Here is a 17,247-nt window from a genome sequence, read left to right as displayed (position 1 = left end):
TCTCATAAAAAGACTTTTTAAGGACTATCTTACCTCCTGTACTGTTGCAGAGGGAATATTTGCTAACTGTTTTTTAGCTTGTGTTGCGCTGGAACGATAATACAAATTCAGCGTCCCACTGCTGTATCCATTCTGACCCATTTCTCTCTGTGTCAGGACAGAGAGGATCAACTATAAAGCGGTTACTACTCGGGACAAGGCCCAGAGAGGACCCTGAGGATCAGGTCTGTTCAGTTTAGCTCTGTCTTATTCTGCTCGGGGGACACCAATCCTGAGCTCTCAAGTCAAGCTGAACAAGTATAGCTGAAGGCAATGTGCAAATACTGTTGACAGAGGGTAAAGGGGATAGTTTTTGTGTTTTTATTAGCGTGAATTGATCGCTGTGAGTCTAAAAAGAAAAATGCATTTTCATTGATGAACCATATTCTTTTAGTTTTTATGTATTTCAACTTATTTTCTAGAAAGCAGTTGTTTGCTTTTGATGTTATTTATGTTTTACGTATTATTGTTTCTAATGTCCTTTGTCTTTATATTACAATGCTTTTCACCTTTGAGACAATTACATATTATACGTATTTTGATGCTTTAACCAAAATGAGCTCTTACTTAAAAGGCAGGTAACACCTTACAGTACAGCCAAAAAGAGACATCAAAAGGGAGACAGACAAAAGAGACACTAACCTCAACTTCCTGTGGCAATGACAAGCAGCAGTGGGGGAGAAAGAAAGAGTGAGCCATTGTTAGAGATAAAAACAAAACACTTCACAGTTTTCATTTAGCTTCCATTCAGCGTGCAAACAGTGGGTTGGTTTATTACAGTTATGGCAGCAGTTAAACTGTCAGCCCCTAATGAACGCTGATTGCAAATACATGCCTTAGTCTCGCTTCTCTCGGGGGACAGCATAAGACATTCACAGAGGATTATGAGCGCCTATTAACAAGGATGATCCACTGCGCCTTCTATGATCTGGCAGTGGTACCAAACGCTAAGGGCTCATTCTGTGGCTGTGTTTACAAGCAACTGCCAGCTCAGAAAGTTGTGGATAAGCCTTGACATACAGCATCGGCCTTGGAAAAAATACAGGCAAATTGTTGTCAATCTTCAAAGTCAACAGGTAGATGTGATTTAGATGGGTTTTTTTTATGGTTTCAGCAGACAGAATGCATTTACTAAGCGTACCATTGACAACACAGACAGATATACATGTAGCTCCTGTAAAGTATAACCTTGAGTTAACAGGGGAGTGACTGCTTTCCTTTCATTCCATTTCACCGTCTTGGCTTCGGTCCAAGGGCATTACACATCAATACCCACCGCAGCCTCCCCATGTGTTTCATCATTCAATGCTTCGGTGTGTTTGAGAGAAATATAGCACTGCATGGTTTATTTCAGCAACTCAACCCAGTAAATAAACCTAATTCTTACACACACACACACACATACAGCCATAGCTGTCTACTTAATAAATCACTATGATCAATTTACAGGCCGCACAAGGACAAGCCAAAAAGCCAGCGAATGGCTTTAAAAGGCTAAAGCAAGAATTCATCACCGAGCCGCAGCAGGACTCAAGATTTCACCTCGGAGAATGTTTCTTAGAGGTAAATATTTTCTCTGTAACAGTGAAAATGTCCAGGTGCCACATATACGAGAGGCAATATCACTGTTTATCTTCAAAATCTGCTGGATTTCTGTGACAGGAGAAGAAGAAAAAGAAACTTGTAATATGTCATATGAAATGTAAACACCTCCCCTGCAGAATAAAATTACTTCTTCTTTTTGGGATCTGCATCTTTTTACATGGCATTTTAAAGGTTAAAGCTGTAACAGTGAACTTTCATGGTGACACCGCAGTATAAAGAAAGCCAAAATAATTGCTAAGCCATTAAATCAGCTGCAGAATCGGCTTCTGCAAATACTGGAAAAAATGTAGAGTATCAAAAAAAAATCCCATAAAACGACAGCCCTTATTATCAAAGATACCACTGTAGCATGTCACGTGTCAGTTGCAACGATTACTTTTTTAATTATTTGCAGTACTTCTGCAATTACCCAGCTCTCAGAGCTGCAAGGGGCCGGTGGGAGTCCTACTGAATGTCCTAAAGCCTGGAGTGCTTATCTTCTCCCAGCAGCAGTGTGACAGCAAGGACACCAGGCTGAGGCTGCATTTAGTCCTTCAACAAGGTTGAGAGCTAATGCTGTATCACTGAATCCCAGCTAGGCTGCTGCTATACAGTTCACAGCGAGCCCAGACAAGAGGGAGGGACAAGGGGAAAGATCAGGGAGCAAGGGGGTATGATATTCATGGTGGAGGTCCCCTGAGTTATGTGATTAATATCACACACACCACCTCTTCTGCCATTTGTCAACAAGGCTGTATGGCAGCCGGTGTAAAACAGAGCAGGGAGGCTAATGGAGCTTGACTATCCAGATGCTGCGACTGCTCCTCCTGGACCGCTCGCTGGTATTAGGCTGACAGCGTTTGGCTGCAAGCCTGACTGCGCTCTTCCGAGTTAACGTCTATCTCACCTCGACCGAGCCCCGTCTGCTGGTGACACAAATACCACCGATAACCCTGAACCACTCAACCCCAACGTCACCCACTGCAACACACATGCACACACACCCATCCTTAGCACTGACACCAAAATGTTCACATCCCAGCTCTGCATGACAGCCACAGGGGAAAGCTGACTCCTAAACCATTTAACTTCATGTCTGTGTCGTGTTGTGCAAGGGAATTGCTCTGGTGTTGGAGTATGTGAGCTGGAGAGCGATGCTCCATCTAAATACTCAGTATTGTTGTGATACTAGCAAAAACACTAAGTCGGATAGCAGAAAAACATTTAAAACACTAAAATCTAAAATTAGGGATGTCAAGGTGGCCTAGTCAGTGACAAAACCCTGGATTACACTAGTTTGCAACGTTTAAAAAAAATTGAGCCTTCTACTGTGTAAGGTTAGGAAAAGATTCCGGTTATGGAAAATAAATCATAAATAAGGTATGGTCAGGGTTAGGCAACTAAAACACTTGGTCAAGGTGAAAAACACAAGCATTAATTAAAGGTCTGTGATGGGTGCAAACTCTGGTTTCCTGCATGTCTTGTAACACATTCATCCAACAGCTTAAACTTATCTACCTCACTCCCTGCATAGGCACTGAACGTTGCACTAAACGTAAGTCGGGATGCGAGGAATCAACTAATACAGACACAATTCCTTCAGATACTGAGCTGGGTGTAAGATGTGTTTCATTCAAGTCTTAAGTCGAGTCACAAGTCGTCATTTTTGCGACTTGAGTCTGTCTTGAGTCCAAGTCTAAGCCAAAGGCTGACATTTCCTCTCTGAACAAATGGTCTAATGTCTGTCCATGCAACCAAGAAACAATTCCTTGGAAAATGCTGATGTTTGGAGCTCAAAAATTAGTGTAATATCTTGGCGCTCCAAGCTAACAAGCTCTGAGACATTTAAGTCATGTTATGAACCTCCACTTACGGGATATAAGTATCTTAAAACATGTGCGTCACATTTTTAGATACTTAGTTACAGCAAATAGGTGATTATGGCTGATAAACATCTTAGTAGAAGAAAACAAATGTTGTGTAACTGGTATCTGAAAAAGTGGGGTTGAGCCATCTGTAATGTTTACATGTGTTTATCCACTGGTTAAGTGTTAGAGGTCAACAACGCCCTCCATGCTTGATGCAGAATGCAAACTAAGAGGTAATCTAAAAAATGGCGGGAGTATACATCTCTAGTAAACAAAAATAAAACAAGCAAAGATATCAAAGAGAAGGTTGTGGGCTCTGAGTGTTCGAGCTGAGAGCTGCCGAAGGACAACCTCCCTTCAGCTTACCAAAGAAATGCTCACAGAGAAAAAGAAATGTCACAGCGAGAATCTGCATCTCCTCGCCCTGCTGCAATGATCCATCACGTGCGTGCAAGCCCGCTCGCTCCGTCACTGCAGCTCATCTGTCCATGTAATGTGACAGGACCTGTACAGTTTGGGTTTCTAGAGGACACACACACACACACACACACACACACACACACACACACACACACAAACAGCCAATTCTTAACTTCAACTCACACACCTCTTGTCTGCTGTAGGGAAAGTGCTGAAAATGGAGGAAACATTTAGAATCAAACCAAGGTGGGTGTCAAAGAATTCTTGAAAGGACCGGACACACACAAATATTATATATGAGATAACAATCAGTCTACAGCTGATATGATGATAAGCTCCTCTCTGATCACAGAACATCATATTACCTAATCTAATTCAAGAGATCATAAATTATGTTTTGTGGTTTGATTCTTTATCCATGGATCCTATATCCAAACAGCCTCTTATCCTGCCCTAAAGGAATAGTTCGACATTTCAAGAAATACGTTTTAGATGAGTTTGTACAGTAAATATAAAGCCACAAGCCGCAGCTGGTTAGCTTAGCTTAGCACAAAGACTCTAAACAGCTAGCTTAGCTCTATCCAAATGCAAATTGCAGTTTTTACACTTTGGTTTTTGTATGGAATAAACAAACAAGATATAATATGTTCATTAGTGAACTTTAGAAGTGCTGGTAGGTGGATTTTGTGACCTTTGCCGGCTGCTGGCTTTAGCTTCATGTATTGTCTACATGTCACCAGCCAATCAGCAAAAAAACCCAGATTGCTGAACTCTACCTCACATTCACATTTCAAAAAGTTTTAGTTCGGAAGCTCCTCTTTAAAGATGAAACCAGTCTCTCAGAACAATAACATGCATGCTTCATCCTCCGCAATATTCCTTTTTGATATTCCGAGGACGATATTTGCAGTGAAGACATCACTTAAGCAGCAGGATATGAGTTAGAGGTTAAATGATGATCCGGACATTTTGCATTTCCTCCAGTTGTCATTTATCTAGCTTCATGAAGTCATTTACTCAGGCAGCGACTGGATAAACACAGGCTGATGGATGGACTGGTGATCCAGGTCTTGTCTGTAATGAACGGAGACCTGGAAGAGGCTTTCCTCAGCTGATTGCTCCGCTTTGGGTCCTGGCTGTGTCATCCTATCAGATCACTGAGGTGTGTCTGCCTCTCTGACTAGCAGGACATTGTCAGCTCATCATTCCCCCGGCTGGTCATTTGCACAGTAATGTGCTTTGCCTGATTAATGTTGCTGAATTAGCTACATCTCCCTGCCTACTATAAATCGCTGCTAAAGGGCACACAGGCAGAGGCTGTCTTGAATCTACATTCCACCCTCTGTGTCTCTGTAGTTACCAGGGAGCAGCGGGAGTGCATCTCACCTTTGCCATGTCATTATAGCGCCCCGATTCAGCATGCTGGGGCCTGAGTGGCGGAGGTAATGTCTTGCTCTGTTTGTACCCCGCCGTCTTTGAAAACGGCGGAGAAATGGGAGAGACAGTAATGGTGCAGACCCACCACAGATTGAACCACTTAGAAATACATTAGAGTGTTCCAAAGTGATGCTGTGTGTCTTTCGGCCTGAACCCACTAGCTTGAGATTGGCAAAAAATTGAGTTTTCAGTTGAACGTGACCCATAAATCAAAGACATTCTGACACTGACACTTTCACATTGATTCCACATACCAACACATGTGATTCCTGCGCCTGTAACTTCTCGGTTTACTCTTATTGAACTGTGACAGGTCTGAGATATCTACACCATATTCGCTCTAACAGATGGTTACATGATCAATTTCTGTATTACAGACTGTTTAAGGTGATTACATGCTGTGTATCTGACAGAAGCATGAGATTTTTCATCTCACTTTAATGAAAATAAGAAACCCACGGAGAAAAATGGGGGTGTCTCGACTGCAACAAAATACTGGAGCATTATGGGATTAAGTAGCAGTCCAGCAGCACAGAGCTGGATCAAATTGATCATCCGAGCAGGGGTGCTCGGGGGCCTGCCTGGCGAAGGACACATGTTGTTTCACAAGGTAAGACGCCTGCCTGCAATGCAGTATAGTACGGAGCACATTCTGCAGCCATCTCTGCACACTGAAGGACACGTCTCTCTGCCCGAGCCACAAAGTAGCCAACTGTCAAGCGTGCAACCATCTCAAACATTTGCACTGTGCTTAAATGCAGAAATAAGTAGGCTGACTGGTGAGTTTGGTTCTTTCTTAAGAATGCAGATGATTTAACCAACTGGCAATGGCGCTTTTTATCAAGTCACAGGCTGGTTTAGGTGTGTTTAGCATCAGAGTCTCTTTTCAACCTGAAACAAGAGTCTGAAAACATTAAAACCCTCCAAATGAGAGGCTTCTTTTCTGCGCTACTGCCTTCGGCTATGACCACATTTCAAGAAGTTGCATCACAGAAATGAACCTTTTCCATTCTCAGGAGGCCGTTAGCTGTGGTCTCCAAATCACTGATGAAGTGACACATCAAACAGTGGCCTGCCGGGCTCGCTTTTCTGTAGCAGACTCCACAGTTGTATCAAGGCATTGCATGCTCTGAGAGATGCAGTAATTGGAGAGGAGGATGGCGCAAATGCAGAAAAATGGATTCTGTTGAACCCCACTGCTGAGCCAAGCAGAACCCTGGAACAGCTGAGTCTCTGCAGCATCTTATCGCTCCCTACCCCCCATTTGCAAAACAAAGAAGCAGAAAGAGAGAAGGCGAGCCTTCAGGTTGAGCTCCACACAGATGCCCCAGGGAGCTCGCAGCTTATGCAGGGCCGTCTTTACTGTGCTGAGCCATGCTGCTTCTGCATACAATATTAGCTGAAAAACCCATATTAAGACAAGCTGAAGCATGTGGCTCCGCAGAAACAAAATTACCTGATAACACATAACTGTGTTAGTTTCACTTTGTAGTAGCTAGACTCATCAGTATTGATCTGCAAAAACAAAAAGTAATCAGCATACATTAATAAATGAATGACCTTAAATCTTGTTTGGTGTTGGAATACTTATCTAATGCTGGAAACTTAAATCAATATTGAATGTAGTGGAGGCTTTGAAAACAAATTCCACCCCAATAGACTCTAAAAAGCTGACCTTGTTTCCATGGAGAGAAAAACAAGCCTTGCAGGTTTTACTACTTAAAATACAAGCTAGCTTCATGAATTGGTTATCACAGAGTTGTGATTGATTTGGAAAAGTTAAGTTAATAAACAGACATTTTAAGAACAGATTCTAGTCTTCTTCTAGACTTCTTTTTAAAAATCTTAATTTTAATCAATGGTAAACTATGTAAAACAGCAAGAAAGAACAAGCCAAACATAAAGTATTGTGACAGTGATTTCACACACACACTTTTTAGCAGTATACTGTCAATGTTTATACCTGTTTTTTGTATGTCATCTATTAGCTATTGTAAGATATTTTTGTATCTAATTTTGTATCTTGACTTGCTATTATCCTTTTCATTATTTTTTTTTCAGTAGTCGAGGCACACTATTCTTTGCATCATATTCAACGTTTTCAATCTGTTGTTGTCACTGTTAGCTTGGTTGAAAATATACCACTTTAAAGGTTGTTATTTCTGTAACCAACTTTCACAGCTGTGTCGATCTCATCCACGCTTGAGGACATCTTTTCTGTTGCTATTTTTTGTGGATGTAGCAATGTGGCTAGCTAGTTATGCAGCATGATAGCATCTACATGCTTAATCCCGTCTACGAAGCTCTGATTGGTCAGTTGTTAGTGTCAGTGGGTTTAAAGTATACTTTAAACCCACTGAACAAATCAAAGATGTGGACAGCAATTCAAAGGTCTGGAAGAAAACCCAAAACTCACTGTTCTTCTGCTGTAAAATCCTCACTAGGGCACCAAATGTGGATTAATCCACCATTGAAAATAGTCCCCAAGAAATGCTGTGTTCACTCCTGTCCATTTGCTATAAACTATTACAGAGCCTTCTTTAAAAGATAAGACTATAAATGTGTAACTTGTTTTTAAAGATGCATATCTTCAGTAGAAACTAATAAGTTTGGGGCTGAGTGCCCCGGAAAGTAGGAAGGTTGGCATTAAGACCTGTGTAAAGATTTTTGTTGTACTGAGCAGCTTTGTATCCAATTGAGCTTGCTGGAGTGCACTGTCAGCATGTGTGTTCAGCAAATCTCCCAAAATTCTGATTACAATATCATTTTACCACCATCTATCTGTGCCTGCAATAATTATTGTGTTTGCTGTTTGAATTAGACTCCAATGAGAAGTCCACTAAAGCTGCAGAGCTCTTTTACAACTATCAGATGCATGAGTTTAGAGACCAGCAGCATGGTTTAGAGAAGATAATGATGATAACCATCCCAGTTGAAATGCTGCAGGGATCTGCATGAGACAGCTCACAGGAGTAGCTAAGTTAAATATGCTAGCTGGCTGATTACATTTAATTCCCTCTCTCTGCCATGGCAATGAGAACAAATTGGGTTGTTGTGGCTGCTGATAATGCTTATCTCCCGCAGTGGCAGTGGGATATTACAGTACAACAGGGAGCCTCATTGAGATGTCACGTTATGGCTTTAGGAAGGACTACATCACACATAAATGAGATTCTGTCAAGCTCTTTCAACTGAGAAAAAAGCTATTAGTTTTTTAGCTCTGCGCCCTATGCCTGCTATACGATTTGCTTGATTAAGGTCATTTCAATATGACTTTGTAGTGTGTATCCATTACCCTGCCAACTCAACAAATTAACAGTCTCTGTCTCTCTCCCACACTCACACGCAAACAAATATATCCATACATACATACAACATGCCACACATACTAAATACAGCTTGAACACAGACCGGATCACAGTCCCTTCCAAGCCTGTCCTTGACACCTCCCTCTTGCTGTCAGTTAATACAGTGAGGAGGCTCAGCTCTGGCTGCTCTTTCACACGCAGCTCTGGGACAATCAAGCCAAAGACAAACAAGCGTCCGTCTTGTCCAACATTAAAATCAAACATCAGAAGACAGTAAAAGAGGCTGATTCTCCCCAGGCAAGAGCATGTCCTCAAAGTGTTTGAAGCTGCCTGGCCTAATAGTGCGTCTAATTTGTACTCGAGATTTTCCGAGGTCAAAGTCAGAAACACGCCCCCTGACCTCGGATTTCTGAGCTCGGAACTTGGGCAACCACCGAGTACCCCGAGCTACAATCCAACATGGCTGCTTCGTGCATCAACAGTTGTGAAAGCTGTAGTAACATACAGTTATAAGCACTTCTGTCGTATTTGTGTCTCACTAAATCAGTCGTACACGCAGCGCTGTCCATATTCTCTATATCTGTGGACATGTTGTTACGCTGTTTCTATGCACAAAAACAGCGTAATGCGTTGTTATAAAGTGGCATTGCTAACAATGGCTAACCTGGCAATGAAAACAATGAAAATCCAACTTGTAAATGGAACGCATCGGGTGTGACGTCATTCCCAGCTTGGGCTTCTGAGTTCCGAGGTAAATGGAACGCATTGTACAGTACTTGCCCTGCTGTTTTAACAGTGAGTGATTTGTAGCCTAAAGCAAATAATCTATCAATGCCAGGTTGAACCTGAGTACCTTGCATTATTACACCTATTGTTACTGAACATAAGCGATATGGCTGTGTTTGCTCGGACAATGTCTTTAGTGCAGCTCGGTCCCAGACAACTAATAATGGTGGCCCCAAACACACATCTATCAAAAACATAAAAACACCTCAGGCAGAGCTGAATATATTCAGGGCAGCACTTTTATGCAGCCTAAATATATTTCCACCTGGCTAATACATGCACAGTTATGTTTGCAGGGTTTGTTTTCGTCAGGTTTTATAATTTCCACTCAAATAACAGAGAGTGATTTCAGCTGGTGAAGCTTGTTTACCCAGTGAAGGGTAAACTGAGGTTTCCGCCTCGTGTCTGTGAGCGATAATAAAGGTCATTGAAGATAAACAGATAGGGATGTCATTGTCAAGGGGCAGATGAATTTCCAGGTGACATTAAGTACAGGTGGGTTTCTTATCATTTTATTTTAAAAACCTGTGAAATACATTTCTAAGAAGAGCCTCAGCCAGTTTTAGTGAATCTAAATCTTACAAAGAATGCGAAGAAGGGTCAATTATTTCATCAAAAACCTAAAATGATCTGAATAACATAAGTCTATACAGAGCCTCTTCAGACTGGAGCCTGTTACCAGATCACATATTTTACAAATGTAAAAAATAATGTCTTTCATTATGAACATTCAACTTCGTCATTATCTTTTTGGGCCTTTTCCTTTCATTTTTTCTGCGTTTTATAGTCCTCTTTTTGTTTTTTAGCCAGACTAGCAGCAGTGTGATTCAATGGGTCGGTCAGTTTGGTCCAGACTGAAATATCTCAACATCAAAGTCAAAGTATCTTTATTAGTCTCCCCAAGGAGAAATTTGTTTTGGACACTGAGAGAAATTGCGGCAACAGAGACACACAACAAGCACAGGGTTAAAACAATTAAAAGACAAATGTACAGTAAACATTTGGGCTACTCAAAGAGCTATGCAAATTGCAAATGACCATTTTCTATACTTGTGCAAAAAAAAGCCATCATTCCTACATTCTTCTGTTCTCCCATACATGCCTTACAAACACTCATTCCTACTGCCATAAATATCCATATATTCAGTTATACATATACATTCATTCCTCCATTCATATCCATACATACATTCAGTCACAGATATACATTAAAGAATTCATAGTCATACGTTCATCACTGCTCATTAATGAGCTTGACTGATCTATTTGATGGATTTGGTACAGACATTAATTTTGTCCAGAGGGTGAAGACTGCTAACTTTGATGATTCCCTGACTTTTCCTCTAGCGCCACCATGTTTAGTAGTAATTAGCAATTCTTAATGGTAAGAATTTTTGTTTCTTGTGTAATTGTGTATTCATGGACCCCAAAAAGCCTAGCAACCACGCTAAAAGACACAAAAGGCAATCCAGTAAACTATAAAAACCAAACGCTGTATCAGTTCTTAATTATCAACACTTTATAATCGGTGATATAGTTCTGTGTTTGCTAAAAAGCTGGATCATTGATTGAGTATTGGGTGTGCCCTCATTACAGCCATGAATGAAGACAGACACAGAAGCAGAGTAGCAGCATTTATCACTCTGCCTGTAGCAAGGCATAGAGGAGCTTCACCAGTACAGAGACAACTCTCAGACAGATGCCACTATAAATAATGCATGAACAATAGAGCCAAAAGAAGAACCTTGGAACAGCTAATTATTCAGCCCGACATTTTAGCAACTCACAGAGAAGTTAACGGCTAGAAAAATGATGGAATTCAGGCCGTCAATGCTGGTGGTGTAGTAGGTGCAGCTATGCTCTATTTTAAACACATTCATCTATGTGTACTGTCCTATCACAGCAAGTAGCTTCCTTGTGCTCAGCCATAAAAAAAGAAAAGGGATTTTGTGTATTTGGACAAGCTGTGTGTTGTTGAACATTCCTATGAAAAAGCTTTCCTGAGCTTCTCTCAGTGTTTCTTTCGCGTTTTTGCAAAGCATGAACTGCTTTCCGGCGAGCAGAGCTTTTCCACAGGAGCAACAACACAAAACAGCCTCTCCACTCAATTAGGAATCTCCCACGCTTGTGTTGAGAAACCAACAGGATCTCCTTTCTTCCGTTTCTACTGTGAATCGTATCTGTGCAGTCCAAACACTTGCAGCAACTGCAACCCCCCCACCACCACCACCACCACAACATTCACCTCCAGTAAAAGACATGCATGGTAATGAAATGAGGACAAGAAAGCGTCTCTTTCCACCACTTCTGCCATTTTGATCTCATTAGTGTGCAACGAGCAGATTTCCACAGATAGTTGACTTGATAGGCTGGTCTTCAGAGGAAATACAGATAAAAATTAGCTCATTTAACTGTTATGGTTTTTCTCGTCTTTATTTTCAACCCCTGCATTGCTATTCACTTTTATCTGAAAAAAAGCCTCATTATCATATTTTCTACAATTGCATACTGTCTTCTTGCTCTAATTAGCTAATTTTTTTTCCATTGCCTTAATTACACTGGCTGTTAGTGCAGGAGCATAAATCCTGTGGGAGGCTAATAAATGGCTGAGGTTGACGACAGGAGCAGAAAAACCCACAGCTGGCAGCGTGTCTTTGAGCTAAGTAACGGAGCTCAGTGTCACTTAGGATGCAACCGAATCATGTTCCGCAGAAAAACAGAGTGAACCCATGCATGGTCTTTCATTTTTCTAAGAGCTCTCACAGAGGAGCTGTGTTGATGTAGGATCAGTGACCGAGCCATCGTCATCATCTCAGTCACAGCAGCACGGATAAATAATGACTCTGATCCATAGTTGGGTGAAGCATCAGGTTGCCTATTAGAGCTCAATTAGTTCTTCCAACCTGCTTGCTGTCATGTATGTGTTGCCATATAAAGTGCTTATATGTCACTGGCTAAAGTGTGTTTAAATGATAACTCAATCAACAGAAAATTAATAATTAAGAATTTCAATAGTTAGCTTAGGATTTGCTGCTATTTTTAGACTATTTTTGGACAAAACATGCAATCTAAAGGTGTCATCTTAGTGTCTAGGATCTGTTGATCACTATTATTTGACATTATATAATAGAAACAAGACTAATAGTACTTATCCACAACAGTTGCAGCCCACAAGCTTATAGGCCTACATGTAAAGTGAATACAATATTGCAGTTATTTTCTCTTTCTTCATATTCCTTCATAAATATTGAGGTAGATTTAGGCACACTGAGAGACTTGAGTAAAATGTAAGAAACCTCACTCACTGTAATCAAATTTTGTATTAATCAAATTAATTTGCACGTACCAATATGGCTAAAGATGACTCATATTTTTTACTCGCTCTGTGATAATCTTAACAGATAAAAGAGCTGAGGAGCCATTTACCTGAGAAAAATATAGCATTTTATCTCATTAAAAATGTAGCAGGCAGTAGAGCAGGTGCAAACCTTAAACAGCTCTCTGTGGATGGCTTAAAGGCTGCACAGCTCCTTAATGAGTCCCCCTTTGCATTGCTCAGAGAGATGGCTGTGAATGAACAGCACGGTATTGTTCACGAGTTCCCGTTGAGCAGATCCACCCAACGCACCAGAATGCAAAGGGGAACTTGCGTTGGGAAAGGAAAAAAAAATACATCAAGCAGTCAAAGAAGTGTTTTAACTGATGACCTTATTCAGGAAAATGCAATCAGCTAATTGCAGCCGAGCTGAATTTGTGGACATTTGTAACCTGTTGGACTGCTTTGTGTGGGTGAATTCTGTGCAAACTTTAATGCGGGGAAATCTACATTGAGAGATTCGACATCCTAACAATCACAGTGCGCCATGATTACAGCTTTAACATTGATGCCAATCATAATGGAGCTTGTATAACCCCCTGTAACATGCTGTCGATTATCCCGACACCTCCTGCCTCTGCAGCTTTTGGTCTTATTGTTCTTCCTTTCAACGTTTCTCATTATATTTAAGGTCCACTTAAAACACCAGTCAGATCAATCAAACTGCCATTCCTGCTTTATTAAGCCCCCACAGTGATTTTTTAAGATGCAGTATGAATATTTCACACCACCTGTTTGCCTGGACAGCTAGTAAACAAATAAACTCCCTTCGCATTTCTGATGGTGTATTTCACAGTCCTATCTATGCAGAACAAAGCTAGCTCGGTTGCCTGTCTCCTCATCAGGTTCAACATTAACATTGCTTTGATTTTTTGATGAGATTCACATGGAGAGACAGGAATAAGTAAGGACGTGAAATTTCCCATGCTAGCAAAATCTACACCAACCACTAACAATCATGTTGTGTATCTTGTCCTTTAAACCAAAGCAAAATGCTCAAGTAAAATATCTAACTAAGGGAAATACAAGAAGTCCAGAGTGTGGACTACATATTGGACGCACATAGGACGAAATACACACGGACACACGCACGCACGCACACACACACACACACACACACACACACACACACACACACACACACACACAGTGGACATAAAAGGTATCCATCCCCCCCAACTGTGACTTTTTCATCTTCTAGGGTTTAACAAATGTGAATCACAGCACATTAATTACACTTTAATGAAACAGATTTGTTTTTACTTTGACATTTAAGAGACTTTCTCTAATGGTCAGTTGCAGAGAAGACTAATTAATCCACTGAGATCCAAAGTTGTAAACCAAGAAAAAGTCAGAGGGGTGAATACCTTTTACGGACACAAGTGGAGAAATACTTGATTAATTGATTAGTCAATTTAATAATCACTTTGCCAATCAAGGAATCAAATTTTTACATTTACATTTATCTATCTGGCAGACAAAAAAATCAAGCAATTTGAAGATGTCACCACTCTGGAAAATGTGATCTGACGTTTTGTAGGCAAAACTATTAATCTAGTACTTGATTATAGTTGAAGCCAGTAGACACAGTAGTATACACAGTACATACAGTATGCTTGCAGAGTTTATACTATAATCCTGCCATATATTTTTTGAGCCCAGTTTTGGGCCCTCCAATCACCACCTCCATTCACCCCATCGTTAACAACATGAATGTCACCAAGCTGCAATAAGCAATACCTTTTTTTGGGTGTTGTGAATTACATGAGGTGGAGATTTTCTCCAACATTTTGCATGTATTAAATTCAGAAACTAAATTCGATTTATCTAATACCCAACTTCTAGAAATGTCAAACAAATCTTCTCAGGACAGTGTGGGTACATGACCCAAATATGCCGCCAAAAGCCCCACAGAAAGCCCCCAAAGATCCCTTCCTGTTCACCCCCCCCGTCGGTCCAGCACCGATCCAAGTAGAAGGTGAGGCAAACCATTCCAAAAACCAGCCAAGATCATATTCAAATTTGCATGACAACACAAATTTGCAATTCAACTACAAATTCCCCAACAAGCCAGGGGGGTCCACGGTAGTGGGGCTGATTCCTGCATGCCACAGAGCGTGGTCAAAGGTAATGCAGCTGTCTGGCCAACACTGATAAGACTATCTGTCTGAGGTGATATTCCTCAGCAACGACATCAAACAGTTTGTCTGGTTGTCGAGGTAGAGGCTTGGATCTAAGCCGTTGCTAACCAACTCCTCCTCTGAGAACCCTCACTTCCTGATTCATGCCATGTGTTCTGTCTTTAGGTACCAGGGAGGTGTCCCACACCCGATACCATAACTCCCTGACCCTTTTCTCACCGTCACCCCCCCTCTCCCACATATCCCCTGCTGGTTGTGTTTGTTTTGGATGCTGACAGGAGAGACAGTCGAGGCTATGTCAAATATCATATAAAATGAGTGCCATTAGCTGGTTTCATATCACTTTACATACAAATATTCCAATGAGTTACACACAGTGAGGTTTACAGTCTTTAAAAATTCCAGGGAAAAAGAGAGGACTAGTATTAAATCGTTACTGAATTGTGGTATCGGAATCAGGCAGAACATTTTTTTTACTTTTTTGTCCCAGAAGGGGCATTTGTCTTGCAGCCAGATAAAAACACAGAACCTCAAAATATGTAAAGCATTTGCTAAAGCTCTCCATACAAGCTCACATAAAACAACCTTAGTGACAGCATGACATAACACCGGGCGTACATCCAGCCATCACCATCCCAACCAATCCGCAACGGTTAAAACAATAAGAGCCGCATCATTACCCACCAACATTTAATGAAAGACTGATCATCAGCAGAACCATCCTCAGCATGAACAGTTACTGTTCACACTGCCACGGCTATTCCTGTGGTATCTGTTTGTATGAGGCCATTGTGGGCAATGGTGCAAATGTATTCTTTATCCTTTCTCAGGTAATTAATATAGATTAACAAAAAAAAAAACACTCCCATCTGGTTATTTTGTCTACTAATGGTGTCTCAACTGAGTTTCCTTAAGTTTACTGTGTTACAATATACATTAGGCCTATACTGCTATTGTGAAGAGAGAGAAGATTTAATCAATATGATCACCCATGCGTAGATTGGACTAGTGGGCTGACTGGTTGGTTGAACTTCATAAAATGTTATCATTTGTATTGTTTAACTTTATGAACAATGTATTACTTAAAGATTACGATAAACCTTTGCGATCAGTATTATTTTCATTTGGTTATATTCTCGATTAATCTGTTAATCTATGAAATGTCAAAAAAAATGCTCAAAAGATTTGAGTAAATTTAGGTTAGTAGGAGATTCATTAAATTATTAAGGATACATTCATGAGTTAATTTCCTGTGTCAATTGAATAGTCATGGCTGAACAGAATAAACAAATATGTTTTACAGCCCAGGATATAGTCTGGACAACAAACAATGCACATGAGAATAAGAAATGTGTGTTCCCTTATACTTGATATTTATGATTTAGGGAATATACAAGCAATGTCTTGTGTGGTTTGAAAGCTCTAGGAGCATCCTCACTGTGGGGCCCTACATGATGTATATGTGCAATATGGCAGATCAATGGGTATTGATCAGTGAATACAGACACAGTTCGGAATATAACAGTTACCTAGAAGGAGCTTGGAAAGACTTGGGCCAATGATAGATGTGTGATAGATTTCCTTTAAGTTTGTATTTTATTTACTCTCACATAAAAAGCTCCACGGATGAAAGTGTCAATTCAACCATAAAAATCAGCCAGCCAATTCAAAGGCTGTTAATGAATACCATATAGAGAGAATAGACACCCTGCCAAAAAGAAAGATATCAACCATTCCATGGTGCACGCGTTTATTATCATCTACGATATATGAACATACCATCCCGTGTAATCTTTTTCTGTACCACAAACTGTTAATGTGGCGTTTAAATGCACTTCGGAGCGACAGTCAACTGGGCACAAAATTACCTGAGAAAACAACCCGCGTTACCTTCGCAGACAGCATCTCAAGCAACACCAGATAAGATACGACAAACACGCTGTACACTAAATACACCACTCACGTCTCTGAAGCGATTCCAGTGTTTGATCTTACGCCCGTACTGGGAGATGGTTGACAGCCATTGCTCATCTTCCATGAAATTCCCGGCTTTTCCTGCCTCTTTCCCACTTTTCAGGTCCACCTGAAGCGAGAAGCCCACCAGCAGGCACAGGCAAGCGGCGGTTCTTAAAACGACCATGTTGCTCAGGCAGTTTGGTCTGGGATGTATCTCCTGCTGCTGCTGCTGCTGCTGCTGCTGCTGCTGCTGCCCTCTTGCCAAGGATCCACATACAAGACTGCTACTGCTACTGCTTCAACCGAATGGAAATGCGAGAGGAGAGGAGAGG

At 41.0% G+C, this 17,247-nt stretch overlaps 1 protein-coding gene across 1 annotated transcript in view; it reads right to left on the bottom strand.

Moving 5' to 3' along the window:
* LOC144535868 (testican-2) overlaps nucleotides 1–17,247 on the bottom strand; it is a 51,912-nt gene that overhangs the window by 24,090 nt on the left and 10,575 nt on the right. Inside the window, exons 2-3 of the mRNA XM_078278614.1 lie at nucleotides 16,923–17,208; nucleotides 682–690 (exon numbers count right to left, since the gene is read on the bottom strand). Of these exons, the coding sequence (XP_078134740.1) occupies nucleotides 682–690; nucleotides 16,923–17,208 (295 nt within the window). The remainder of the gene's footprint in view (nucleotides 1–681; nucleotides 691–16,922; nucleotides 17,209–17,247) is intronic.

This window comes from Sander vitreus, chromosome 21 (genome assembly GCF_031162955.1).
Source record: "Sander vitreus isolate 19-12246 chromosome 21, sanVit1, whole genome shotgun sequence".
NCBI classification, from domain to species: domain Eukaryota; kingdom Metazoa; phylum Chordata; class Actinopteri; order Perciformes; family Percidae; genus Sander; species Sander vitreus.
Note: the sequence above shows the minus strand (reverse complement) of the source record. Positions and strands in the feature narration are given on the sequence as shown.